This window comes from Balaenoptera borealis (genome assembly GCF_965194805.1).
Source record: "Balaenoptera borealis genome assembly, chromosome: 11".
NCBI classification, from domain to species: Eukaryota; Metazoa; Chordata; class Mammalia; order Artiodactyla; family Balaenopteridae; genus Balaenoptera; species Balaenoptera borealis.
The window spans coordinates 8,421,791-8,448,704 of NC_138868.1; the positions used below are offsets into that span (position 1 = coordinate 8,421,791).

The 26,914-nt window shown below is 45.5% G+C and overlaps 1 protein-coding gene across 13 annotated transcripts in view; it reads right to left on the reverse strand.

Moving 5' to 3' along the window:
- Positions 1 to 21,774, reverse strand: part of MARK2 (microtubule affinity regulating kinase 2) — a 58,326-nt gene extending 36,552 nt beyond the window's left edge. For 2 of the 13 annotated variants that reach the window (XM_082344044.1, XM_082344040.1), the window contains exon 1: positions 20,692 to 21,766. In XM_082344044.1, the coding sequence (XP_082200170.1) occupies positions 20,692 to 20,745 (54 nt within the window). In that variant the 5' untranslated portion in view covers positions 20,746 to 21,766. Of the gene's footprint in view, positions 1 to 20,691 lie in introns of all 13 variants that reach the window. The other 11 variants (XM_082344052.1, XM_082344047.1, XM_082344054.1 and 8 more) reach the window with 10 other exon arrangements.
- Between the last annotated feature and the right edge of the window lie 5,140 nt (positions 21,775 to 26,914).

Sequence of the window (26,914 nt, forward strand, 5' to 3'; positions counted from 1 at the left end):
GTTCTTAACACAATCCAGTAATAGGGTAAAACGTCCCCCTTATCCTCTCATCCTGAAAAAGTTGTTCTTTTTAGTCATTATTGAACCTATTAAGATACCAATTAAGACTTGTGACTTCTATGGCCAAAAATTGGATAGACAAATGTCTGATTCACAAATCAATATGGACACACTTCCCCAAGGGTGGTGGTAAATGAAGAATAATACCCATGTTGTAATTTTTCTTATTGTTTTATTTCACGAATAATTCACTGAGAGATGATCATGTGCAAAGCACTCTAATAGACTCTGGGGGAGGAAGGGACACAGAGAAGGATAAAATACAGCCCAGCCTTCAAAAAAGTTGACTACCTAATTGGAGAGATAAGCACAAATCACACTATCCAACGTAGGACCAAATCCAGGAGCTAACTAAAGTTACAGTCTGCCTATGCCCTCCAATTTACTAGACGTCTGTAGCTTTTGTTATTTTTCAGAGGAATCACGCGCTGAGAGATTTGAAGATCCCAGGTCTCGCTTCTAGCTACGACCATGAGTTCTAGCAGGATCTATCTAAACCCTGAGACTTAGGACTTCCCTGGTGGTCCAGTGGTTAAGACTCTGCGCTCCCAATGCAGGGGGCCGGGTTCGATCCCTGGTCAGCAAACTAGATCCCTCATGCCGCAACTAAAAGATCCCACATGCCACAACCATGACCCGGAGCAGCCAAAGAAAGAAAGAAAGAAAGAAAGAAAGAAAGAAAGAAAGAAAGAAAGAAAGAAAGAAAGAAAGAAAGAAAGAATATTAAACCCTGAGACTTCAATGAATGGGGATGCCCACCCACTGAGTGGACCATGATGAGAGCTGTGAGATGCTGGTATAAAAGGAAGTCAACCCAGGGAGACTCACTGAAGAATCAATCATTTAGCCTTCCTTGTCTCATCCCCATCTAAAAACCAGAGACAGGCCCAATATACAAGCAAAGATGATACAGGAAGGGCTTAAGCACAAAGTCAGAAAAGTTGCTCAGGGCTAAGGTCATGGAAATGAAGTCAAAAAAAGCCCTTAGCACTAGAACAGAAGAGGGTGCTCTTGGGGAAAATCTGGAAGGGCTTCGTAAAGCTCTGCATCCAGAGCCCCATATCTCAGTGCTGGCTGTGACTATGGAGGCACGTTAATATACTTTTCCTTTTTTCCCCCCAATTATTGGTTGTCAAGCCTGGTCTCCCATTCAAGCAGTGCTATATAGCTTGATGTATAACTAGTACCAGTTTTTAAAACTGTACTCTTACTCAGCAGGCTACCAGCACTGTCAGAGTTCTTCTGGAAGGTTGCAAGAAGGAACGAATACTTATTCCTGAAAGTACTTGGAAAGAAATTCCCTAGACAAACAAAAGATTCTGTGCCATCCTAAAAAAAAAAAAAAAAAAAAAAAAAAAAGGTAATTCAGGGCTTAAGGATAAAGATTAAGGCCCCAGTCTTCCTCTGTTGGGGGAAAAATAATTCTGAAGCTAGTTCTATTTTTTTTTTTTTAAATTGAAGTTTAGTTGATTTACAATATTGCAGGTGTACAACAAAGTGATTCAGTTATATATATATGTGTGTGTGTGTGTCTGCACACACATATATACGTATTCTTTTTCAGATTCTTTTCTATTATAGGTTATTACAAAATACTGAATATAGTTATATTGTTCCCTGTGCTATACAGTAGATCTTGTTGTTTATATATTTTATATATAGTTCTATCTTAAAAATGGTAAAGCTAGTGAGACTTGGTCCAAATCACCTCCAAAGAAAATCATTTCCTGAAATTATAAAAAATAAATAAGTAGGTGAAGGGGAATGGGAATTGTTTTGTTGAAAACCTTTCCTACAGCAGATAGCAGATTAGCTGCACAGGATTCTTTTGGAATGGTTTACTATGCAGAATTTTATAATGTAAAGCATTCCAAATGTGAAACTGGGAGTTCAGCACCTAAACATTTATTAATGAGAAAAACCCTCACACCCTAATCATAAGGAAGGTTTAACATCAGTGTCTGACATTTTGTCAGTTAGGGGTTGGTTTTAACAGTGTGGATTTGGCAGCTTGCTCTATCGGCTGTTTCACAAGCAGTTTCTGTGGTTTCAAGAAAGGCAGGGTGTTTGCTTTTAAACACTATCTTAAAAATATATTTCAGAATAGGGTTCAACCACTCCAAGACAGGCGGAGAGAATGAAAACCAAAACAAATAAAGGAATCTGGTGCTACCAAACAGAAAGGAAGCACACCAAAGGTGCAGGAGAGGAAAAGACATTGTTTGCCACCGGCAACAAAATGGCAAGAAAAGCCAACTTAGTGCTTCTTACTACTGAGTTAGAAGATAAGGACACAGAAATGGCACTAAAGACATGAGGTCTGGGACTTCCCTGGTGGCTCAGTGGTTGAGAATCTGCCTGTCAATGCAGGGGACACGGGTTCGAGCCCTGGTCCGGGAAGATCCCACATGCCGCGGAGCAACTAAGCCCGTGCGCCACAACTACTGAGCCTTCGCTCTAGAGCCCACGAGCCACAACTACTGAGCCCGTGTGCCACAGCTACTGAAGCCCACACGCCTAGAGCCCATGCTCCGCAACAAGAGAAGCCACTGCAGTGAGAAGCCCGTGCACCACAACGAAGAGTAGCCCCCGCTCGCTGCAACCAGAGAAAGCCTACATGCAGCAACGAAGACCCAACACAGCCAAAAATAAATAAATAAATTAATTAATTAATTTTAAAAAAAGAAAAAAGACAGTTTGTAAAAAAAAAAAAAAAAGACATGACATTAATAAAGGGAAATCTTTATCTCTTCAAAATAAACTTACCTGGCTCAAATCTATTTCATTTAAAAACAAAACAACCTCAACAGTTCCACACCAATGCAAAGGACTGTCATCTAATCAATTAGCAGCCACACCTCTCTGCCAGCATGATGTGGTAATTAAGGTCGAGATTTTTCTCCCTAGGAATACAAGTACAGAAGGGCAGAGCCCCTATGGACCTAACCCATTATGACAGCCTTTTCATTAGCAAGAGAACACTGCCATGCACTCTCCAAGGAAGCAGTGGCCTGCATCACTAAAGAACACCTGTATGTGACAGCAGCCACCTCTGAAGAGATAAAAATGTGCTGGAGGGACTTCCCTGGTGGCGCAACGGTTAAGAATCCACCTGCTAATGCAGGGCACACGGGTCAGATCCCTGGTCCGGGAAGATCTCACATGCCACAGAGCAACTAAGCCCGTGCGCCACAACTACTGAGCCTGCGCTCTAGAGCCCGTGAGCCACAACTACTGAGCCCACGTGCCACAACTACTGAAGCCCAGGTGCCTAGAGCCCGTGCTCCGCAACAAGAGAAGCCACCGCAATGAGAAGCCCACACACCACAACGAAGAGTAGCCCCCGCTCGCCGCAACTAGAGAAAGCCTGCACATAGCAACGAAGACCCAATGCAGCCAAAAATAAATTAATTAATAAACTAAAAAAAAAATGTGCTGGAGGTGGGAAGTGGGGAGGGGGAGAACCACTCATAAGAAACCCAACAGGCTGTGCTTCTCAAAGTAATTCACATGGACCTTGGTTTTTCCACTGTAACAAAAAGATGGATTCTAAAGTAATTTAGAAATGGCATGTAACCGTGATCTTAGAGAAGTGAATCAGGTTTGAACACAAATGCAATCATATAAGTTCAACTCCTCCTCTTTTTCTGCTAGGGCAGCAATAGGGGCGCAAGTGGATAAGTGATGCTTGAATCAAGGGCAGAAGCTCACCCCCTTTACCCATGCCCCATGCTGGCATCTTTAAATCAGCTCAAAATTTCAGAATTTTGCTAATAAAATCAAAACCTCTAACAGGATAAAAGAAAAGGCACTATATTGCCAGGGGTAGACAAGCAAGTAAATCAAACCAAAAACTCATAAACTCAAGTTAACTGAAATTCCACAGAGGTTCACTCTCACTAAGAAACAACTCCAGATGTCTAGGAGGACCACATGCATAGCTTCAGGAGAGAGAAGTGAACCAAAAGAAAGACTGACAAATGCAAACAGGAAGTAGTGGCATATTACACAAGCAACGGGATAAAGAGACACAGCAGGATGGACAGAATTCAGCTCCCAGGATTGGACTGGCAAGTCCCAAACACACACAGAGGCCTGGCACCACCAGCTACAGTGCTCTCAGTGTCCTTGGCAGTCAAGGCTAAAAGCAAGTAGCTCTGGGCTTCTGCGTGTGTAAGTGTACATAATGGTATATAAAAAGAAAATTTTAGTTTCGTAAGGATAAAATGTACATGGTTAAGATCCACAAACAAAAGTTTTCTTTTTGGGGGGTAGTGAGGTGCTACTGAGCAGGACAGTCAACTCTAAGAATCCAAACTGTCCTGTGCTGTGAGGTACTTACTTGTTGGTTACCAATTTCAGGTCTCAAGAGTCTGGTTTTTCTAAAGGAGTTCTTGGAATTCCAGAAGGTGAGAAGAGATGAAGAGGAAAACCAGAAGCCAGGATTAAACAATAAGGTCAAAAAACTGTTTCCCACAGCTGTTAAGACCAGGGAGCTAAACCCAAAGAGCTGCATCTCCTGCACTGTGCCACCTTTACAACAGGCCACAGAGGGCAGAAAGAAACAACGTGGGGCAGAGGAGAGCACGCACAACTCTGAAGCCGGCCTGGGAGCCATGTTTTGCCCCACACTGACTGTGAGCTAATCCTAAGGGATCTATCTTCTACTGCTAGGACACAACTGAAGCCAGAGCCAAAGTGCTCTCCACGGTCAAGAAAGTCTTGTTCTGACACCAACAAACACTCTGAACCACATGAGTTTGTTACCTTAAACAAGTTACTCAACATTTCTGGGCGTCTGTTTCCTCATCTGCAAAGTGGGGAAAGTAATAAGACCTACTATCTCACAAAGATTAAATGAGTTAATGAATGTAAAACAGCTAATTAAACAAGTATCTGGGACAAAGTTAAGTTCTCAATAAATGCTGGCTATTATTATGTCTATAGCTGAAGACACTAGCCTCAGGGCAAACCGTGTCCCGTAAGAATGGGTGTGTGAGAATGGGTGGGGGCAACGTCTACCCTTCAAGTACTCAGTCCATTGCCTTTAAGAGTTTCCCAACCACTGGGAACAGAGTAATGTACTTAGAGGGCCATCCAGGAGGCACTGTTACTGAGTCACTGCCTTAGCTAATAGTGAACAAATCTCCTTTGAAAGCAAGTCTATCTTCCATACAGACCAGTGGCCGAAGAGAGAGAAAAAAGCACATCAAGTTGAATTCTGGAAAGAAATATGCTTTGTGTAAAAAGCAGAGACTTATGGGACTTGCTGAGTGATGGGAAATGGAGCTACAATCCTGCAAGTCTATATGTAGACACAAATTGATATAAGGTAAGCACTTGATTAAACTTTTTTTTTTAATGATTCTGATGAGAAGTGATTCTGAACAAATAAGATGAGTGTAAAAAGATTTGCTTTAAAGCTGGTCTGAGGGACTGTTAGAGGAGGCCCAAAGGTCTACTATTAGCGGTACTAAGAAGAGCTTTTAAAAGTAAGAGGTACGGACTTCCCTGGTGACGCAGTGGTAAAGGATCTGCCTGCCAACTGACATATATCCACTAATATGTATAAAATGGATAACTAATAAGAACCTGTTGTATAAAAACATAAATAAAATAAAATTCAAAAAAAAAAAAAAGAATCTGCCTGCCAATGCAGGGGACACGGGTTCGAGCCCTGGTCCGGGAACATCCCACATGCCGCGGAGCAACTAAGCCCGTGTGCCACAACTACTGAGCCTGTGCTCTAGAGCCCGCAAGCCACAACTACTGAAGCCCGGGTGCCTAGAGCCCGTGCTCTGCAACGAGAGAAGCCACCGCAATGAGAAGTCCACGCACCATGACAAAGAGAAGCCCTCACTCGCCACAACTAGAGAAAAGCCTGCACACAGCAACGAAGACCCAACGCAGCCAAAAATAAATTAATTTAAAAAAAAAAGAGGCGCTACGTTAACTGGAGAATGAATACAAGCAAAAGAACAAGGTGGAAAATAATATAGTAGTTCAGAAATATATTTACTGCAACTGTATCTCTTAAAGACTCTTCAAGCAAAGATAAAGTTCCCACGCTGTTACATACACAACAAATATGCTTACCTCTTCCAGGAGAAAATGAAGTGCACTTACATAAAAGCGGGATTTGGCAGGCGTGTTTCACTAAGAAACAGGGCTAACAAAGAGTTAAGTACAGAAGAAATAGGAACAAAGTGTGTAGGCTCTGCAGCCACCCTGAGAACAGACTGTTGGGTGTTCTGGCCTTAGTGAGTGCCTGGAGCCTACCAGCCTTCAGCTATTATAGGCACCAAGGTTTTTCAAGGATAGAGACTAAGCAAGCTTTGCAGTTTTCAAATTTGGAATTGACCAATAGCCTACATATAAGCTTAAAAAAAAAAAATCTACTGTCATAATGAAATCCAAGTAAGCCAAAGGATTTTTTAACGGGAAAAAAAAAAAAAAAAAAAAAAAGGCCAGTTCTCTGTATTAGAAGGAGGAAATAAGCCAAATTTTGTTAAAGTCCCTCAGGTCACTGAGAACCAGCTTCCTCATACAGATACACTGCAAACCAAGGCAGCAAGTGCCTTCCTGCAGTTCAGCCAGGACTCTGGGAATTGCAAAACAAAGGCTCATTATGAGGTCACAGCAAGTAACCAGCCAATCAAGGACAGGGATGATCCACAAAAGCAATTCTCACACTCCTGTGTGGACAACCCTTTATGCTCTTAATTATTAAGGACCTCAAATAGCTTTTGTTGATGTGGATTATAGCTACTGTTATTATAACTAAAACTGAGAAAAAAAAATGTTCATCTATTAATTCACTTAAAATAATATTACTAAACCCATTACAACTATATGTCTTAATAACTATATTTTCCAACATATCAAGTTAATACATATCATCACAGTAAAATCCAGGTTAACTTTTAAAACGTAATTAAAGCTACAACATAGATGAACGTTGAAAACATTATGCTAAGTGAAATGAGCCAGACACAAAAAGACAAATATTGTATGATTCCACTTATATGAGGTGCTCAGAACAAGCAAATTCATAGAGAAAGAAAGTAGAAAAGAGGTTACCAAAGGCTGGGGGAAGGGAATATGGGGAATTATTGTTTAATTGATATAGAGTTTCTATTTGAGATGATGAAAAAGTTCTACAAATAGTGGCACTGGCTACATTATGAATGTACTTAATGCCACTGGACTATGCACTTAAAAATTTATTAAAATATAAGTTTTGTGTTACGTGTATTTGACCACAGTGAAAAAATAGAATTAAAGCACAAGGCCATGAGAAAATTTCAGACTACCACAACTGAGGAACATTCTATAAAAATAACCAGCATTCTTCAAAACTGTCAATGTCACGAAAGACATGGAAAGACTAAGGAGACTATAGAGACAGGAGAACTACGTGCAATGTGGGCTCCCAGACTGTATCCTCAACAGAAAAAGCACATCAGTGGAAAAACTGATGAAATCTGAAGATGCTTCGTTAACAGTATGATACCAAGATTAATTCTCAGTTTTGATACATGTTCTATGGTTATATAAGATGTTAATATAAGGGGAAGCTGGGTGAAGAATGTACAAAAACTCTTCGGACTATTTTTGCAACTTTTCTAAGTTTAAAATTATCTCAAAATTTTAAAAAATCAAATTTAACTGTTTAAAAAAAAAAATCACAAGGTCAGTGCTATGTATTCAAAGGAGGAAACGAGCCAACTTTGGTCAAAGTCCCTCTGGTCACTGAGAACCAGCTTCCTCAGCTAGAACAACAGCAAACCAAGGTAGCAAGTGCCTTCTTGAGGCCCAGTCAGGACTAAATAGGGGCTGGGAACTGCAAAACTTTTTTTTTTTTTTTAATGAAAAATTTCAACCAAGAAATCAACCAAAGAAAGCCAGGGAGAATTAACCCAGGTTTTGTCTACAGCTGTGGTTCTTATTACACTTTTTGGTTTCAGAAAGGCTTTGCAGTATTAAAAATAACTGAGTCCCCCAAAAGCTTTTGTTTATATGGGTTATATCTATCAGTGTCTCCACTCATTTAAAAGAACATTAATAAACCCATTACATATAAACCTAAGTTACTTATTTTTAGTGAAAAAACTATATTTTCCAAACCACAACTTCACACATACTAAAGGAAGTCCACCTGATGAACTGATTTTTATAATGTAATTAAAACACAATGCCAGACCTCCCCCCCCAACCAAAAACACCTAACAAACTAAAGAATAAAAAAAGAAAAAATGAGACAAATAAAAGAATAAAGAGAAAGGGAAAATGAGAAAAAGAAGAAAAATTAGGGAATAAAGAGAAAAAACAGGGGAAATAAACCACAGATAAAACAACAACAAAAAACCTCACAAGGCCAATGCTATATGTATTAGAAGAAGGAAATAAGCTCACTCAGGTCAAAGTCTCTGAGGCCCAGGCAGGGATTATTACAAGGGCTGGGAACTGCAAACAAGGGCTCCCTATGAAGCCATCACAGGTAACCAGCCCAAGACTGAGGACAATCAACTCAGGTTTTGTCTACAACAAAGGTTTTCTCACTTTTTGGTCTCAAGAACTCTTCACACTCTAAAAAAATTTATCAAGGACTACGAAGATCTTTTGTTTATGTGGGTCATAGATATCAACAGTTACCATATTAGAAATTGAAACTGATAATTTTTAAAATTATTTTTATTCATTCAAAATAACAATAAACCTATTACCTGTTTAAACAACCCATTTTTTAAACGAAGAAATTATTTCTAAAACAAAATGAAATTTGCAACAAGAGTTACATGTTTTATATTTTTGTACATCTCTTTAATGTCTAGCTTAAGGGAAGAGGGCCAGCTTCTCATATCTGCTTCTGCATTCAGTGTGTTTCCACATGTTGTTTTGGTTGAAAGATATAAAGAAAATCTCATTTCACACAGATGTGTAGTTGGAAAATGGAGTTTAATAGCTTTTCAAATATTGAGGATTTTCTTCTTTGATACTAGACCAAAACTCCACTAGTAGTTTTTAAAGACTAGTTGCAATGTGCAATCTGAAATTTTATCAATGAACCTTTTGTGTTACTTTTACATTGAAATCCATTGGTCATCTTGCACTTTGAATGGCTCTTTTACCCACTGACAATCTAGGCAACATTCCTTCACCGAATTATGCAGAATTTCCAAATACTGGCATTTCATACAACATCAAAAAAAATCACATTCCATCAATCTTATCACCGATCTCATCAAAAAAGTCTGACAAATACAAGTTTTCCAAAATTCTAAATTGTGCTTGAAAACTTGAATTTTATCACTGGCAATGGTGACAGGCTTTGTTCAATTTCAATAAAACGTCCACTAAATACTGCAGTACGAACAACTATAGTTTGTCCATCAATTGTTATTTCAAGTAAAAATGATGATCCATGCAGATAGTTCGGCTTCAACACACAAGTGCATTTTCTGCAGACAGCTGGACTACGGTACACAGCAGCAATGCTCCATGAATACTTTGCATTTCTTCACTTGGAACATCAAAGACCTTTATTATTGGAGGGTTGAGATTTAATTTAAAAAATATAATTTTTAGTGCTTCATCCAAGGCATTCTTAAGTGAAAATGGCTTTTTTTTAAACCACAAGTGTGTAGCAGGAAAGTCCATGACTATGACCACCAGCAGAGTTTTGTGCCACTGCCCTGATTCATGTTATGGCACCAGCAGTTTTCTCTGTCACTGCTTCTGCACCAACAGTGCAAATGGAAAGGAAGTTGTTCCAGGATAAACCATGAGTCAAAAAAGTTACTCAACCCTATGCATATTTATCACAACTTGTGTTTGTTGTTGAGCATTCACATAAAAGAAAATATTTTTTTGAAGCATACCTGGTGCTGATACAACTTGAGCCATGTCTATAAATCTGCTCATTTGTAAGGTGAAAGTAAAATTTTATAAATAAGATATTACCTCAGTCTTCATGTTTGCAGCTAAATCTTTAATTCGACAAGTCACGGTAACATATGAAGTAGCACTACCCTGAACTTTACTGACTTTTCATTCAGTGGGCATTCAGGAACGTCAGCTGTTCAAAACGTCATTAGTCTCTCAGCTACTGGGTGGGCTATTCCAGCCAAAGCAATAACTCATCCTGTAAGAGGCTTCAGTGACTTTGTCATTTCTAGGTGGAAAAGCTGGAACAAATTTTGGCTTTTAAAGAGACCATGGTGTGTACGCTTAAAACACGTAATTCCTTCTTCTTTAAACTCTGACTGATTGGTCTTGAAATGATGCTTCAACTTAACTGGCACCCTAATACTACATGAAAATGCTCTGTTGCATAAGATACAATAAAGTAAATTATTTGCATCTATAAAGCTGAGAAGATAACTTTCATTATGATTTTCATTTCTTTTAATTTTTTTTTTTCAGTTCTTGTCTACAGTTTCGCCCAGTTTCTTCAGAGTAGATCCCTCCCTTTCACTTGTTGATATGTCCAGTTGCAGTAAACAGAGCTGGCAGCTACGTTGAAAAAGCAAGACTTCCAACCTCCCTTTTTTAAGCCAACAATTAATCCTTAAATATGAAAAATACTATAAATTTTCTTCTATTTTAGAATAAAACAGAATTAAGTGCTAAAATAAACTATAAATACAATTTTAAAAATTATTAGTTTTCCCCAAAGTTTTTACAAGTAAGTGTTGCAGGTTGTACTTACTTCTTGTGTTTCTTCAAAGGTGAAGGAAAATGCTGAGATTTTAAAATAACTACTTATTGGACAATAATGAGGTTTACAGAGATTAGCAGGTATAACCGAAGAAAACTAGTAAGAGCACAGTAGAAGTACTGAGAACAAATCGAGTTCATCACTGAAAACTTCCATATATTTTTTTTTCATATTTTTTTAATAAATTTATTTTTATTTATATTATTTATTTTTGGCTGTGTTGGGTCTTTGTTGCTGCACATGGGTTTCCTCTAGTTGTGGCGAGCGGGGGCTACTCTTTGTTGTGGTGCGCGGGCTTCTCATTGCAGTGGCTTCTCTTGTTGTGGAGCACGGGCTCTAGGTGTGTGGGCTTCAGTAGTTGTGGCACACAGGCTCAGTAGTTGTGGCTCGTGGGCTCTAGAGCACAGGCTCAGTAGTTGTGACACATGGGCTTAGTTGCTCCACGGCATGTGGGATGTTCCCGGACCAGGGCTCGAACCTGTGTCCCCTGCATTGGCAGGTGGATTCTTAACCACTGCGCCAGCAGGGAAGTCCCAGAAAACTTCCATATTTATACCTTAAAGTACTACCTTAAAAATTCTAGGAAACACAAAAATAAAGAAGCACACATTCCACTGGCCAAGAGTGATGACATCAACACACATCATTTAGCCTCTGGAAAACTCCACTGTACACTGGTGAGAGAATGAGAGTGAAACAGGCAAATACTGCATTAATGTTACAATGAAAATTATTTTGACTTTGTATAGCACCAAACAGGTCTTAGGGACCCCAAGGGTCCCCAGACTACACTTTGAGAACCAAGTTCAATATTGTGCTACCAAAATTAATAAGTGCCTCCCCAGATCTCTCCCAAGACAGGATCTAGAGTTATGGCATTCCTGATTGGTCAGAGGAAACAGCCTAGAACTAGCTTAGACCCTGTCACCAGGGAAACTGGGATGCCATCCCTAATAAGTTGTCAAGTTGCCAAGCCTGGATTTACTGAGGAAGGTGGCTCCAGAGACACAAAAATAAAATGTTTTCTAAAGCAGTGAGTCCTTAACTTTACAGAAATCAGAGGAATAGGAGAAAGAAAGGATTGGGTGGTTCTGGGATTTTATACAGGAAGGCGATCTCAGACTAGCAAAATTCCTCTCCTGAGCCATGCCACAAAAGCGGCATACTGGGCTTCCCTGGTGGCGCAGTGGTTAAGAATCTGCCTGCCAATGTAGGGGACACGGGTTCGAGCCCTGGTCCGGGAAGATCCCACATGCCACGGAGCAACTAAGCCCGTGTGCCACAACTACTGAGCCTGCGCTCTAGAGCCCGCAAGCCACAACTACTGGGCCCGCGTGCCTAGAGCCCATGCTCCGCAACAAGAGCAGCCACCGCAATGAGAAGCCCGCCCACCGCAACGAAGAGTAGCCCCCACTCGACACAATTAAAGAAAGCCCGCGCGCATCAACGAAGACCCAACGCAGCCAAAAATAAATCAATAAATAAATAATTTTAGAAGTTCCCTTTAAAAAAAAAAAAAAGAGGCATACAGGCATACAAACAGGTAAGGCAGTGGTACATGGAGATGAAAACCCAAGATGGACAGTGAAAAGGAAGGAACAGAGTTCAAAGAAACCAAACAGAAAAAAAAAAAAAAAAAAAAAGGAAGTGAGACACAAGTCAGCAGAGGGGTCAAAAGGAAGAGGAAAATGCACTGACAGAAACATTCCCTGATGAGCTCTGCGGCGACACTGCTACCTTTCTCCCTGGCCACAGTGGCAGTGTGAAAAAAACTGAGCAACTTACTTGCTGTTCTGATAAGGCATTCAGGCTCTAGAAGTGGCAAGCAAGGAACATCAACAGGAACCAACTGAGACCAAAATCTCGGCCCAAGATTCAAAGTCCACAAATCCACAGGAGCTGCTGAGAAATGACTGTCACCCTCCCTCCCAGGCCTCACAAAGGGGAGGCTTTCTTTTCACTTCAGAAAAGCCAACAAAGGTAACAAGAACCTGCCCTTGAAGGCCCCTCTGCTAGTGAAAAAGGAACCTAAAATCATCAGCTGCTAAGTTCCCATGTGGTCTTTAAGAGAAACAGGGAGCTTTCTCCGGTTGCCAAAGGGTAAACACTGCACGTGAATACAGGAACACAATGAAAGAAATCCTGGCACTAGGTGGGGCCTCCTCTAACACCCGGATCCCAACAGCTCAGAAAAGCCCACGCTCCAGTAACTTTGGATTTGGCCTTCCAGCCAATGAAGAGACTGCACATCCACCACCACCACCACCACCATTCACACCACAGAAATAATGGGCAGGCAGAGGGTGGTGTGTTTTTTTTCCCTTTAATCAATAAAGTTGCCTAATATTGATATCTTGTAAATAAACGAAGTATCATTTTTTAAAAAGTGCTTTCAAAAGTACATAAACCTCTCCAACAGCATCCTATTTTCTTTCAGATATCTGATTAAAAAAGAAAACTAAAATAAACAAACAAATTTAAAAACCCAGAAATGCTAGGAAAAGCACCTACGGAACCCCAATGGCTGGAAGAGGCCAAGATTCTTCCAGTCATTACAGAGACATTCCAAACTACGTCCCTTATACTGACCTGGAGTTGTGTGGCGCTCAGAGAAAATTCACTAAGTTGCTCAGCTGAAACAACGATGACGATAATTATTACATCCTGCCAGCACTACTGTAAGTGCTTTATATTCATTAACTCTTTTAATGCTCACAACAACTATATCTCTAAGATAGGTACTATTATTACTCCTTTTTCTTTACAGGCCTAGAGGGATAAAGTAAGCCCAAGGTCACAGTAGGGGCTGACCCAAGATTCCAATACAGGGACTCTAGCTGCAGAGCCTGCTCTGACCACAGTGACACCATTTATTGGAAGTCCAAAAGTGCTGGGATCTCCTTTCAACTCTGCCATAAGCTCAACTCAATCAGAATGCTATGCTAGACCAAGAGGGCCTAAGGGACCCCACTTCCTGTGACTGGAGAACCAGTAATTCAAACTCTTTTGGGCAAAAACAAAGTAACAAGTCAAAAATGCTGCCAATGCTATGTGCCAAGGCAGTCAAAAGATGGCCATCTGTGGAGAGGAGGTGGGGAAGTGATGGGGTAAGGGAAAACCAGCAGACACTCGGGTCTAAAGAAGGTGAAGGAAAAAGGGGGCCACCCTGCATATAGGATATGAGTAACCAAAACAAAACCTTCAGTAAAATGGTCCTCAGGAGAAGCAATGAGTAAACCACTGTAGCAGCAACAAGGACATAAGCTAGAACTCTGCCTGCAGGTAGCTGCACTCATTAATCACCAAGCTTTTGGACTTGGGAGCTTTCTGCTTAGTGGGAGACTGAGAAAACAATCTGGCTACATCAGCAGCACCTGCAGTCTAGTCGCAGGGGGCTCAGAATCCTGCTATGTCCCCTCCCTGAGAAAGATTCCCTACTGTGTTCAGGAAGTGCCAGCACGTGGTGACTGAAGGCTCCCACCTTTCCTACAGGTACCTTGATCACGGACACTCAAACTGTTCCCCATGGCTGAAGTACCTGTTAAACTGCCAAAGATCAAAAACTATTCTCTCTCCTTTTTTCTTCTCCAGCGGGCCTGGACAGACAGTACCTATGTACCGATCCAAAAGGTCTGGGGTCTGGTTGGATTTAGCAGCCAGATCACGACAGCCAGGAGTCCCGATTCCCTTCCAGATTCACACGTGGGGAGCCAAGCACAGACCTCCTGGCCAGGCGAAGGGCCTTTTGCCAAGCTGTGAACTGCAAAGAAAAGGAGCTCTATCTTAGAGCTTCCAGTGAAAGGTGTGTAAGACCAAGTTGCTTTGAGTAGCATGAGGTGTGGAGAAAGCCCACTCACTGGAGAGGCCCAGCTCAGAGACCCATTCAGAATTAGGAGGGAAGGTGGTTGTTTACAGACATCCTCCAAACTCATGCCTCAATGAGCAGAGCCCCAGAGGAGGCAGATCTTTGTATTGCCAATTTCCCAAACAGCACAGAGGAAAAGAGGCCGAGGCGGCTCAAAACTAGCTTGACTGGTTCTACAGAGAAGCCGCTGGTCTGCCCCGCCTTCCTTATGTTAAAAAGAAAAAGGTGGCTTGGAGCCAGCTGTTGAACCCACCCCTCCCCCCCGCTTCACTGTCCCACAGGATCCACCTAGCCACCAAGACCAGTGTCCATCTCACCCTCCCTCCTACCTACTTGTGATTCTATGACTTCATAAGCCTAAAATCAATCATTTGCTGCACAAGAGGAAATATATTTGTTTTTTGCCCTTTTCCAATGAGAAGGAATAAATGAAAGTAATGGGGAATGAGTGCCAACCCAAAGACAGACATCTGTGGAAAGAACTCCCCACAGGGACCAAAAAAACTTCAAACACTCTAGACAAAACGGACATTCAGATGAAGGGATCTAGCCTATTTATACCCGGCAAAGGAGAAGCAGGTCTAGCGGGCCAGAGAAGGACCTGGGATCCCTCCTCCTCTGAGAGAGAACTGGAAACCAAGGGGGCCAGATGTTCTCTTGGAGCTTTTTCAGAACCAGATGTACCATCTCAAAGTCTAAAAAACAGCAAAGACATTCAATAGCTCGCACTAGAAGGGCTGTGGTGGGGTAGTGACGCTCTGCTCCGAGAGCTAGAACTTTCAGAGTTAACATGGCGATAGACAGCCTCTTCCCATGCCACAAGTGGGAAATGGGTGGTTTCCTCCCCCACAAGGTTTGTAAAGCCTTACTCTTCCCTTTGCTGAGACAGAAGGAGAAAATGCATAGGTAACAAACACTTCAGTGACTCATATTTGATGAAGGCTGGGAGAAAGCCTGGAGAATCCAAGCTTCAGGTGCAAAATGTACAAATACTGGAATCTACCATCAAGAAAAGGAAACCCAGCCACCTATCTGGTTTGTCATTTTGCTGAACTTCCGCTGAAGGAGGAAGGGCCAGGTTTAAACTCCACCCACCCTTTCCACAGCCCTCTCAATTTTTGCTTTGACGCAGGAAAGCGGCGAACGTGGCAGCGTCACCACGGCTAAGAGAGAACCAAACCTTTTCCACGTCTCCTCCCAAAGCAGAGGCCTAGTGGTCAGTCTACAGCTTAACCCAGCGCAAGGAGCTGGGGCTGGACCTGGTTACTGCAGGAAAGCCTCATCAGGCAGCCTCAGGGAAGGAAGGATGACCACCCTCCTTGCCCTTTCCATCTGCTGAGGTTACTTCATCCCAATCCATTAATGAGCTTCAAAGTGCGGCTGGGGGGAGTCCATTTAGCAGAGACGCTATCATGGGGCCAAGGGTGGCGCCCAGCCCCCACCTCGCTTGTCGATAATGGGCCACAAGGTCCGACACTTAGCTGCACTCTAGGCATAAAATATTCATTTAAGTCGACATAGTACATACAAGGAAAGTCATGGAAGCTCCTGGGAGAAGAGGAATGCCAGCCAGGTGGCTAAGTGCTCAATGGGAAAGAGTTCATGAAGGCATGGGTTAGTCCTGGTCAAATGCCCACTGAGAATTAGGCTGTTCTGTCCAAAGGGGAAGCAGTCTAGTCTGAGATGTTTTTGACTCCCAAGAGCTCTAACCATGCAAACCTCTCAGAAAACAAATTCTCAGTCTTTTCCTGCCTCACAGGCATCAACTCTGTTTAAGACATCGATGCTGAAGAAAACTCAAGCCCAATCTTTGGTCGCCATCCGAAAGATTCAGTTATCCCTGTGCAAACTTGATTTTAATCTGAAGCAGGACGAATTTCAATGACTGCCTTGTATCCATCTGTTTAGCTATTTCCCAAAGTCCACAGACTAGAGAGAAATTATTACAATTTACTAGGTAGCTACCTTTACCAGGTTCAAAGTTTGTAGTATGGCAACTGTATGAACTCCAGGGACTCCTAGAGCCCTTGGTCTAACAATACCTCTTTCCTGTTTCGAGGGTGAAGCAGAAAGTAAGATTATATGGTCTGACATTCCCCCACACCCCTGACCAGAAGGCAGCACCACCAAGGAGCCCCTGGCCAGGGTCAAAGGGCAGAGGTCGGAGTCAGCACCCAGAGCATGGGGCTTGCTGCACACAGCCTGCAGGACAGGGAGTGAAACGAGAGCGAACCGAGCTCTCTACAAAACAGCACTAAAACCAGATTACTCAGTGAAACATTCAGCCAGAGTCAACACTGGGATCCAAGGGATATGTGTGTTTGGAGTGGCTCAGTGGTTCTGTACAGGATTCTAAAAGTTAGATTTGCTCTCTCACCCACACTTCCAAACTCCTCTTCCCAGAATCACCTGAGAGAAGAAACAATGCCACTCACTCCCTGGAAGGACAACAGCAGCCTCCTCCCTCGCCCACTGCAGCAGAGGCAGAGGCGGGTGGGCAGTGAAAGCCCCTTGCTTTCTCTCAGGTGCTTTCTCTCAGGAGCTTTCTCTCAGGAGCCCTCTCTTGTGGTTCCTGAGGCCCAGAGGTGGGGCAGGTATGAAGCCAACGTAGGCCCTCTACCAGGTGTTACAGGAAGCTTTCTCCAGCGGCAGGTGGACTCTGCAAGTTGGACCCCTCTCCACTTGCCTATTACTGCTGCTGCTGGCTGGAAGACGAACAGTCATCTTGCTGATTGCTTTCACCACTGCCAAGCCTCCAGGCCAACAGAGCCATTTGGAAAAGTGAACAGAAAGCTCAGCTCTCAGATTAAGAATGCCCAAAACTACCAGCCCCAGGTCACAACCCTCCTTCTGCAAAAGGAAGAGTCTATGACTGTGAAAAAGCACATCTGCAATCAGGTGTCACAAAAATCACGATAAAGACAGGGCTTAACTTTCTTTTTATCTCCTACTTTCACTGTTAGAAGCAGAGTCGACAGCAAACAGGCAATCTCTCTGCAACACTAGGTTTATTTTACGCTTCAACATTTTGTGTGTGTGTATGTCTGTTTAATTCAGATGTGATCAAAGAGCTCCTAGAAACAGCTTCTCATCAGCCACATGTTTTAAAGAAAGGGGGAGAGAAAGAGCAAGAGGTTGGAGCTCGAAGACAACCAGCAGAGTTTGTTTACCTATTTTCTTGTGAAACCAATTTAAATAATTTAAATCTAAGTAAGATAATAGAGGACCTTTGGGGGAAAGAAATCAAACCAACCAAATCCCTTGCTTTTTATTTCACAACATTAAGGCTTATGCAATGACCACTTTAGCTAGAATCGCAACAGGACCGAGAAGAGCTTTCTGGTCTCACCTGGTGGCATGATCTAGCCCAAAGGAGACCAGTGCTTCAGGCCTCTCTAGCCTTATGACCAGAGGAGCTGCTACTTGTCTTTTTTCTTGTTTTAAAAAATACTGCACCTGCCCGTTATGTTTTTCGAAATCCACGCTTTTACTGGAATGAGACTTAATATCAAGTCAATGGTGCGGCTACCCTGAGAATGACAGAAGAACCAATGAAGCGGCTCAGGGGAACCTAAATCCACAGAGTGGAAACAGGATGAGTAATTCATAATTTGGAACAGGATGACAACGTATGCAGCCAGTGCTCTGGACAAAGTTATCAAGGAGCAGCTTACGTTCCCAAATGGTTCACAGAGTTCTGCTATCACAAAATCAGTAGGCGTGCACCGGGTTCCTACTATGCGCTCAGCATTATGTGAGGCTTGTAGGGAAGAGAGGAAATCAATGCACACATCACAAGAAAAAGACCGAGGCAAGAATACATTTACACTGAGTAAAGAGCACAAAGAAACCACATTGAGGCACTCTGTTACTCTACTTTGCTGAATACAATGCCCCCCACAGCCTTGCTGAGAGAGTAGGCACTCCACCGCCACTCCCCAGATGCCTGAGGGTGCCAGTCAGTCACTTGGCCTCCTCCTACAGCTCAGAATCAACAGTCTGGGAAAGTCCTCTGGTTAAGCAGGGTTTACCTGCTAAATAAAGGCTGTGATAGGAAAAGGAATGGAACAGGCAACCTCAAGAGGGCCTCGAGAAAGTGGTTCCCGGTAAGGAGAGAAAACAGCTGGCACTGGAGGGAAAGACTGTGAGATACAGGCCATGCTCCAGTTTCCAAACACCTCAGTCCCATACAGAACCAGCTGCCAAACCCGCTGATGAAATGGAAATCAACCATCACTCCCTCTCAACCCAATTCAACCCCAGAAGCAATCAGTCACTCCATCAGTAATGAAAGGGTCAACCACTGCAGAAAACTTATCCAGAACTCCTCTTGAGTTCCTGACTGCCCAGATGACAGAGAGTGAGGGGGTAACAAAAGAGAAAAACATCAGAGAAATGAAAAGAGGGTAGATTTTTCAGAGAAAGTTGTTAATATGCAAGAGAATATAACAACAGTTCTATTGCACTAAGGAGAAAGAAGTAAACAAGATGAAAACATAAATAATGTAGTGAGGGAGAAGGATGCAAAAAGCATTTCAAGCCCCACAGGAGAAGAGCTCTTTTTTCAAGTCAAGTTTTTTTGGCCTAGTAAAGTTCTCCACCAAGGTATGACAGGCAGGGGACTCTCCACAGAGCAGGCAGCAAGGGACACTAGAGATGGTGAAAGAAAGGGGAGGGGTGGAAAGTGGACGCCTCTCGGCTAAGAGGTGAGATGACACAGAAAAGGCTAAGGCTTGGGTGACAGATGATAGCAGTGATTGCCAGGATGAGGGATAAGTGTGTAGCTCAAGAAACTAGCGTGCAAAATTCCTGGCCCGGGGGGTTACAAAGACTAGCCAATCACAAGGGGATGGATAGGGGCATATGCGGGAAAAATAAACATGATGTGAAGAAGGCAGGAAACTAATATGGAGATTAAAGGCAATCCTGATTAAGAGGCATAGTAAGTAAGATGGGGTGAGGGGAGAGAAACCAGAAGGCAACAAGCAAGGGGGAAGATACTATGTAAAGTGACAGATCCAGGAGCGAAGAAACAAGAAAGCCTCACGGTTTGTGTTGCGGAGTAAGAGGACAGAAAGGCAAGGACGGGGATGCAGCAAGGCCTGGGAAAGGACCGAGCAACAGGTTGTGTAAAGGGAGTGGGGCTGAAATAGTGAGTGTCTTTCCCTCGGTAGGAAGAGCCCAGGGAGAAGGCTGGTACAGCACTCACAGTGAGAAACAGGAGGCCAAGACTCAAAAAACCCAAACCCCAGAGGAAGAGAACGTGAGGGATCCAAAGACTCTGAAGGGAGTGAAGACTGGAACCCCAAAGACAACCTGTGGGAAAACTATGCGCATGACAGCTGTACGGGAAAACACGGAAGCAACAAATGCCAGCGCGAGGCTCCAGGGAGCTCCTGGAGAAGAGAAGGGAAAGTGATGAGCAAAGAGTAGGCGAACGATTTGGAAAGGTGATGAGGGTGGAGCTGGTGGGTTGCAAGCAAGAGGGAGAGCACAATCTGGAAAATTGCAAGCGGCAGGGTAGAAAGCCGGGGAACTGGAAGGGGATAGGGATCGAGAACACACTCCGGGGCGAGGACCCTGAGGGTGATACTGGGACTGGGAGAACCGGTGCGGGCGGAGGGGAAGCGAGGCTGGAGGGATGGAGGAAGAGGTGGACAACGACCTGGGGCAAATCGCAGGGTGCTAGTCGAGGAACAGGAGGGTGGCTGCTTTAAGCGTGGGTGGAGGAAGACCAGAAAGGCCCCCGAGAGAAAAAGGGAAGAGAAGAGGAAGCTGGGGAGGTAACACGGAAGAGCGCAGGAGGGCGGTGAGGGGAGAGGGGGGGGGGGGTCGGCAGAAAGACAAGTGTGCAGCTTGGAGTCTGGACGAGGTGGGTCCCAGGAGAGGACTCGGAAGGGAGATGTACGGGGCCAGGAGCCAGATGACAGGGCAGCCGAGGCTTACAGGATGGCAGCAGGGGCACGAGGGGAGCTGAGGAGGGAGGAGGCTCTGCAAGGTGCAGGGGCCCAGCCAGAGAATTCGGGGAGCCCTTAGGGCTCCTTACCTGCTCGGTGTCCCTCTCGTTCAGCGTGGGTAGGGGGGTCCGGGCGCTGGACATGGCGCCGGTATCTCAGGGGAGGGAACCGAGAAGCTCGGAGGAAGGGAGGGAAGGGAAGGCGCGGAGCCCGGCCGGGCGGGGCTTCTCACAGCAGGGGCACCCGCCGCATGGGCCCCGGCCGGGGGTGCGGGGAGGCCGGACTGCCGCTCACGCCAGCCCGGGGATGCGCCGCTCGGGCTAGGCCGCGCCGGCTCCGAGCGGCTCCAGACCGCACCCCCCCGACCCCCGGCTGGGCTGTGCCGCCTTTCGGCCGGGCCGCGCCGCTCCGCCTACTCTCTGCCGCCGCAGCCGGCCGCCTGCCTCGCTCCTCCCCTGCCCTCAGCGGCACTGCTCCGCGCCCGGCACACAGGCAGCCGCCGCCGGACCTGCTGCTCCCAACATGGCCGCCACCACCGCCGGCCCTCGGCTCTTTCCGCCGGCAGCAGCCGGAAACATCCGAAGCGGCAAGAAACGGGAGGGGGGCGCGCCTTCTCCTCCCGGCCACGGACTACTGGTGAATTCCGGAAACACCCGAAGAAGGTAATCCCGGGGACGCGCGCGCCTCCTCGATTCCGAAGACCAAGCTTCGGCTCTGTTTGCGGAAATCCACGAAGGGACTCCGGGTACTCCAGCCACGCCCACAGGCCTTTCCCCGCCCACTTCAAACTGGCTCTCGGCAGTTTCCGGAAACACCCGAAGCCGCCCCGCTTGCCTTGAGCCGGCCCCGCCCCCATCCCGCCCCGCCGCCGCCGGCGGTCGTCGGCCATTTCCGGCAACACCCGAGGCCGGGCGAGCCTCGGGTCATTCCCTCGGGTGGTACCCAAAGTCTGACTCTTCGTTTCTTTCCGTCAGTTTTCGGGTATTTTCAAACCTTGAACAGGGAGCGTGGATCACGTGTGCGTGTTACCATTTGACTAAATAGAAAATAAGGCTGTTAGCCATCCCTGCTGTTGGCATCCTTTGGTTCTAAGGCAACATCCTGTCTGTGTGTCCTTTTGTCTCTCAGCTAGCTCATTAAATACATCTCGTTTATCATCCAGCCTGTCTATCAACATGTGTGTCACCTGTCAGATGCAGCGTTAGTCTATTACCTGTCTACCTACCGTTCATCACCAGCTGTCATCTATCCTGCCTTCTATTTATCTATCCATGCACCCCACATCTAGTCCACAGGGCTCCTCAAGGTCCCAGGCAAGCACCAGGTAAACGTCCTTGGCTCCCAGCTGCCGGAAGCTGCAGAGATCCCCCCAGCCCTGCATTCCACCTCCAGCTGTGTGTAGTGAAAATGCTGTGTGATCTTGGAAAAATCACATAACATCTCTGTTTAGACTCCTCAACGTTCCTATATTGACAGAATCCATGCCTTTGTTCCAGTGATGACATTCTAAATAACATCTTTGAATTTGTTACCTTTTTTTCTTTCAGAAAAAGTCTTTTGCTTGTTCAAAATAGCACAAAAGGGCATTGCACTATGGCAATGAGTCACGCCAGTTCCCTTTTAACTATCCCTGTGGGGTAGAGCAGGAGAGACATTATCTTAATTCACATTTCAGTTATCCCTTCTAAGACAAGGAACTCATAGGAAAGAAAAGAGAAACTGGTTGAAAATGAGGATTCCTCAGGATGGCACAAAGAATGGACACCTAGAGAGGTTCCTTTCCTTCTCTGGTCTCAGTTTCCCCAGCAATGAATTGAGGTCATTAGATTCATGAGCTCTGAGGTCCCTCTCATCTCTGGAGAGCCCCTGACTTTAACAGGAAGTCCATGTGGCAACCTGAGTTCACTCTTTACTTCCTCCTAGACTGTCTCACCAGGGAGGGGCAGTAGGCTGGCTGGTCTGATTCCTCGGGCTCTCAGCTGCCCCCACCCATTGTATCCTGGACATGTTGAAAAACCACCACTCCCAAACCTACCCTAAGTTCAACAGCAGATAAGGTAGGCAGAAGCCAGAGTCCCCACAAGAGCCAGAGACGAAGCTCAAGTAACAAGTTCCCAAAGGTACAGGAGGAGAGAGGCCCAAGGGCTTGTGGGGAAAGAGTGCTGGTTGGACCTCTGACACCTGACTTCCAACTCCAGCTACAGCTTATTGAGCAGAGCCCTTGGCTAAGTCAACCAGAGAAACAGGCAGCCAGACAGAAGCAATGAGAGGATGGTATGAACATACTTCCTAAGGCAACAGGTATGACCTACAGTCCTAGTAAATGCTCGGGACTCCATGACACCTCCTCATGCCCCACCTCAGCTCCATTCAGGCATCCAGCCCTTGAGGAAGAAGTTGGTGAAGGAACACAGAAGGAGGTGAGAGGGAAAAAAGAGGAAGAGGTGAAGCCAGAGGACATTCCCCGACCCCAAATTCATCCGGAAAAATCCATGAGAATGATGTGCCCTCTGGTGGCCAAAGGGAGATTCACTGTTGATTCCTGTGCCCCGTGTAACCTCCAAGGCTTGGGTCCCTGGAATAAGGGAAAAGAGGAGGCGGTTGGAGGAGCAAAGGAAGGTGCACTCAGGGGTCTTCCCTGGCCCCTGTCTAAGCAAACTTGACTAAGCAAACTCTACATCCTCCATGCTTCTACTCACTCAAGTTCTCATCCCTGCACTCTGCCCCTTAGCCCCTGCCTCCATCCTACCTGTTCTCTCCTCTTCCTCGCAAGGCTGTCTAACCGGTCTCCCTGCCTAGAGTCCCTCCAACCTGCCCCACCAGCCATGCCAGAATAATCTTCCTAAAGTCCAGCTCCAATTACATCTCTGCCCTGCTAGAAGGCTCTCACCAGCTCCCCTGTGGGTTAGGCAGTCTGATTTCATGGGCCTATGATCTGTGCAGTCACACAAAGCCCCACACTTAAGAAGGGCCTTGAGCTTGATTTAATGCTCTACTGTCACCCCTCTTGAAATTTTTACCAAGGGGGCCCTGCATTTTCATTTTGCACTGGGCCCCACAAATTTTGTACCTGGTCCTGGTGGTAGGAAAAGACTTCGGGCTGCATTGAAACCTTTGCACAATCTGGCCTCAACTTACCTTGTGAATATCCTCTCCAACTAGGTATCACTGGTTGACACCTCCCTTCAATTCGTGCCCTGCCACCAAGCTCTCTCACCTTCATGCTTTTGTTCGGGCTGATCAATTGCCAGTCACCTACCTCACCTGGAATTCTAGATGTCCTTCAAGATCCAGTTCAAATTTCGTCTTCTCATACCCACCTAGTCCTCTTCAAAGATTAATTATTGCCACACATTTACCTCTCTCTAATCTGCAAATTCATTCATTCATAAATCTCTATTGAGCATCTACTATGTGCAAGGCACTGTTCTAAGCTCTTCAGATATATCAGTGAACAAAAGATCTCTGCCGTTGGGGAACGTACATCTCGACTGGGGAAAGACAGACAACAAACATAATACATGATAGTAAATATTAAGTGCCATGGGAAAAAAACTAGAGTCAGCTAAGGGGGATCAGGATTGCAGAAGTGAGGTGAAGGGATGGAAAACAAGTTGCAGTATTAGGGTGGTCAGTGCAGGCCTCACTGAGAAGGTGACACTTGAGCAAAGACTTGAAGGAGATGAGGGAGTGAGCTCTGCCGCTGTCTGGGGGAAGAGCATTCTAGGCAGAGGGTGCGGCCAGTGCAAAGGCCCTGAGGCAGGTGCGGGCCTGGCTGTTTGAGAGTGTGGGGGTAAACAGTAGGAGAAGAGGGCAGAAAGGTGATGTGGGGCCAGGCCTGGTGGGCCGCTGCTTTGGCTTTTTCTTGTAGTGAGGTGGGGAGCCACTGTAGTGACATGACCTGACTGGCTGCTGGGTTGAGATTAGAGTGAAGGGGCAGGGCAGGGTTTCCTTCTGGAAACCCTGAAGGAGGCTTTTATGACAATTCAAGTGAGAGATGACCATGGCTCGGAGCAAGGCAGCAGTGGTGGAAGTAGTGAGAACTGGTCAGATTTGTGATAGATACAGCCGACAGGATTTCTTTCTTTCTTTTTTTTAAAAATAAACTTATTTATTTAATTTTGGCTGTGTTGGGTCTTCGTTGCTGCGCATGGGCTTTCTCTAGCTGCAGCGAGTGGGGGCTACTCTTCATTGCGGTGCGCGGGCTTCTCACTGTAGTGGCTTCTCTTGTTGCGGAGCACGGGCTCTAGGCATGCGGGCTTCAGTAGTTGTGGGGCACAGGCTCAGTAGTTGTGGTGCGCAGGCTCAGTAGTTGTGGCTCGTGGGCTCTAGAGCGCAGGCTCAGTAGTTGTGGCGCATGGGCTTTGTTGCTCCGTGGCATGTGGGATCTTCTCGGTCCAGGGCTCGAACGCGTGTCCCCTGCATTGGTAGGCGGATTCTTATCCACTGTGCCACCAGGGAAGTCCCCAGACAGGATTTATTTTCTTTTCTTTTCTTTTTAATATACAAATTTATTTATTTATTTTTGGCTGCATTGGGTCTTCGTTGCTTCTTAGGGGCTTTCTCTAGTTGTGGTGAGCGGGGGCCACTCTTCGTTGAGGTGCGGGGCCTTCTCATTGCAGTGGCTTCTCTTGCAGAGCACGGGCTCTAGGCATGCGGGCTTCAGTAGTTGTGGCACGTGGGCTCAGTAGTTGTGGCTCGCGGGCTCTAGAGCGCAGGCTCAGTAGTTGTGGTACATGGGCTTAGTTGCTCTGCAGCATGTGGGATCTTCCCGGACCAGGGCTCAAACCTGTGTCCCCTGCATTGGCAGGCGGATTCTTAGCCACTGCACCACCAGGGAAGTCCCGGCAGGCAGATTCTTAACCACTGTGCCACCAGGGAAGCCCCCGACAGGATTTCTTGTTGGATTGGTTTAGGAGGTATGTGAGAGACAAGAGCTAAGGATAATTCCAAGCTTTCCAACCTGAATAACTGAAAACAAAACAAACACAAAAGTAAAGGCTCTACCACAAGCCCCAGACCAGGTAGAAACCAATGGATAGGACCAGTGCTCCAGGGCAGCCATGTTGCCCACTGGAATCAGGGAAGGCAGGGGTTACAGATTCCCGGCACCAGAGGCACAGGGGCCTTAGAGTAGCAGTCCCCTGCTTGCATGGGCCAGGAGGGGAAAAGCCAAAGGGAGCCCAAGGTGCTGGATGGAAGATACCTCCATTCTCACCCCTGTGAACCATTGCAACTCTTCTCCATCTTTCTCCTCCCACCCAGTGAAGCCAGAGAGCCTGCTCAGGCAAGCCACCCTGGGGGGTAAGGAGAGCGGTCCAGAATTGCCCTCTGATCAAGAGTCAGATAACGGGGTGTGGCAAGACCCACACATGCCCTTTGACTCACAGAGACCCTCCCATCTCGCTGAGCTTTGCTCTCTCTTGATGTCTCTGAACTTCCATCATGCACTTTCTTTCTTTCTTTCTTTCTTTCTTTCTTTCTTTCTTTCTTTCTTTCTTTCTTTCTTTCTTTCTTTCTTTCTTTCTTTCTAATTAATTTATTTATTTATTTATTTTTGACTGTGTTGGGTCTTTGTTTCTGTGCGAGGGCTTTCTCCAGTTGTGGCAAGCGGGGGCCACTCTTCATCGCGGTGCGCGGGCCTCTCACTATCGCGGCCTCTCTTGTTGCGGAGCACAGGCTCCAGACGCGCAGGCTCAGTAGTTGTGGCTCACGGGCCTAGTTGCTCCGCGGCATGTGGGATCTTCCCAGACCAGGGCTCGAAGCTGTGTCCCCTGCATTAGCAGGCAGATTCTCAACCACTGCGCCACCAGGGAAGCCCTGTTTTTTTATTTTTAAAATTTTATTTATTTTATTTATTTTTGGCTGCATTGGTTCTTTGTTGCTATGCCCGGGCTTTTCTCTAGTTGCGGTGAGCAGGGGCTACTCTTTGTTGCAGTGCACAGTCTTCTCATTGCGGTAGCTTCTCTTGTTGCAGAGCATGGGCTCTAGGCGCCCGGGCTTCAGTTGTGGCTCGCGGGCTCTGGAGCACAGGCTCAGTAGTTGTGGCGCACGGGCTTAGTTGCTCCGCAGCATGTGGGATCTTCCCGGACCAGAGCTCGAACCCATGTCCCCTGCATTGGCAGGCGGATTCTTAACCACTGCGCCACCAGGGAAGCCCCATCATGCACTTTATAGCCATTACCATACACCATATTGAATTTAGGACATTTCAGAGATGTTAGAGTGTGGGCAGATGTTCATCTTAGAACTGATGGAATAGAATATGTTTATTATTCCACCAGGATGTGAGCTACACTAGGACAGGAACTC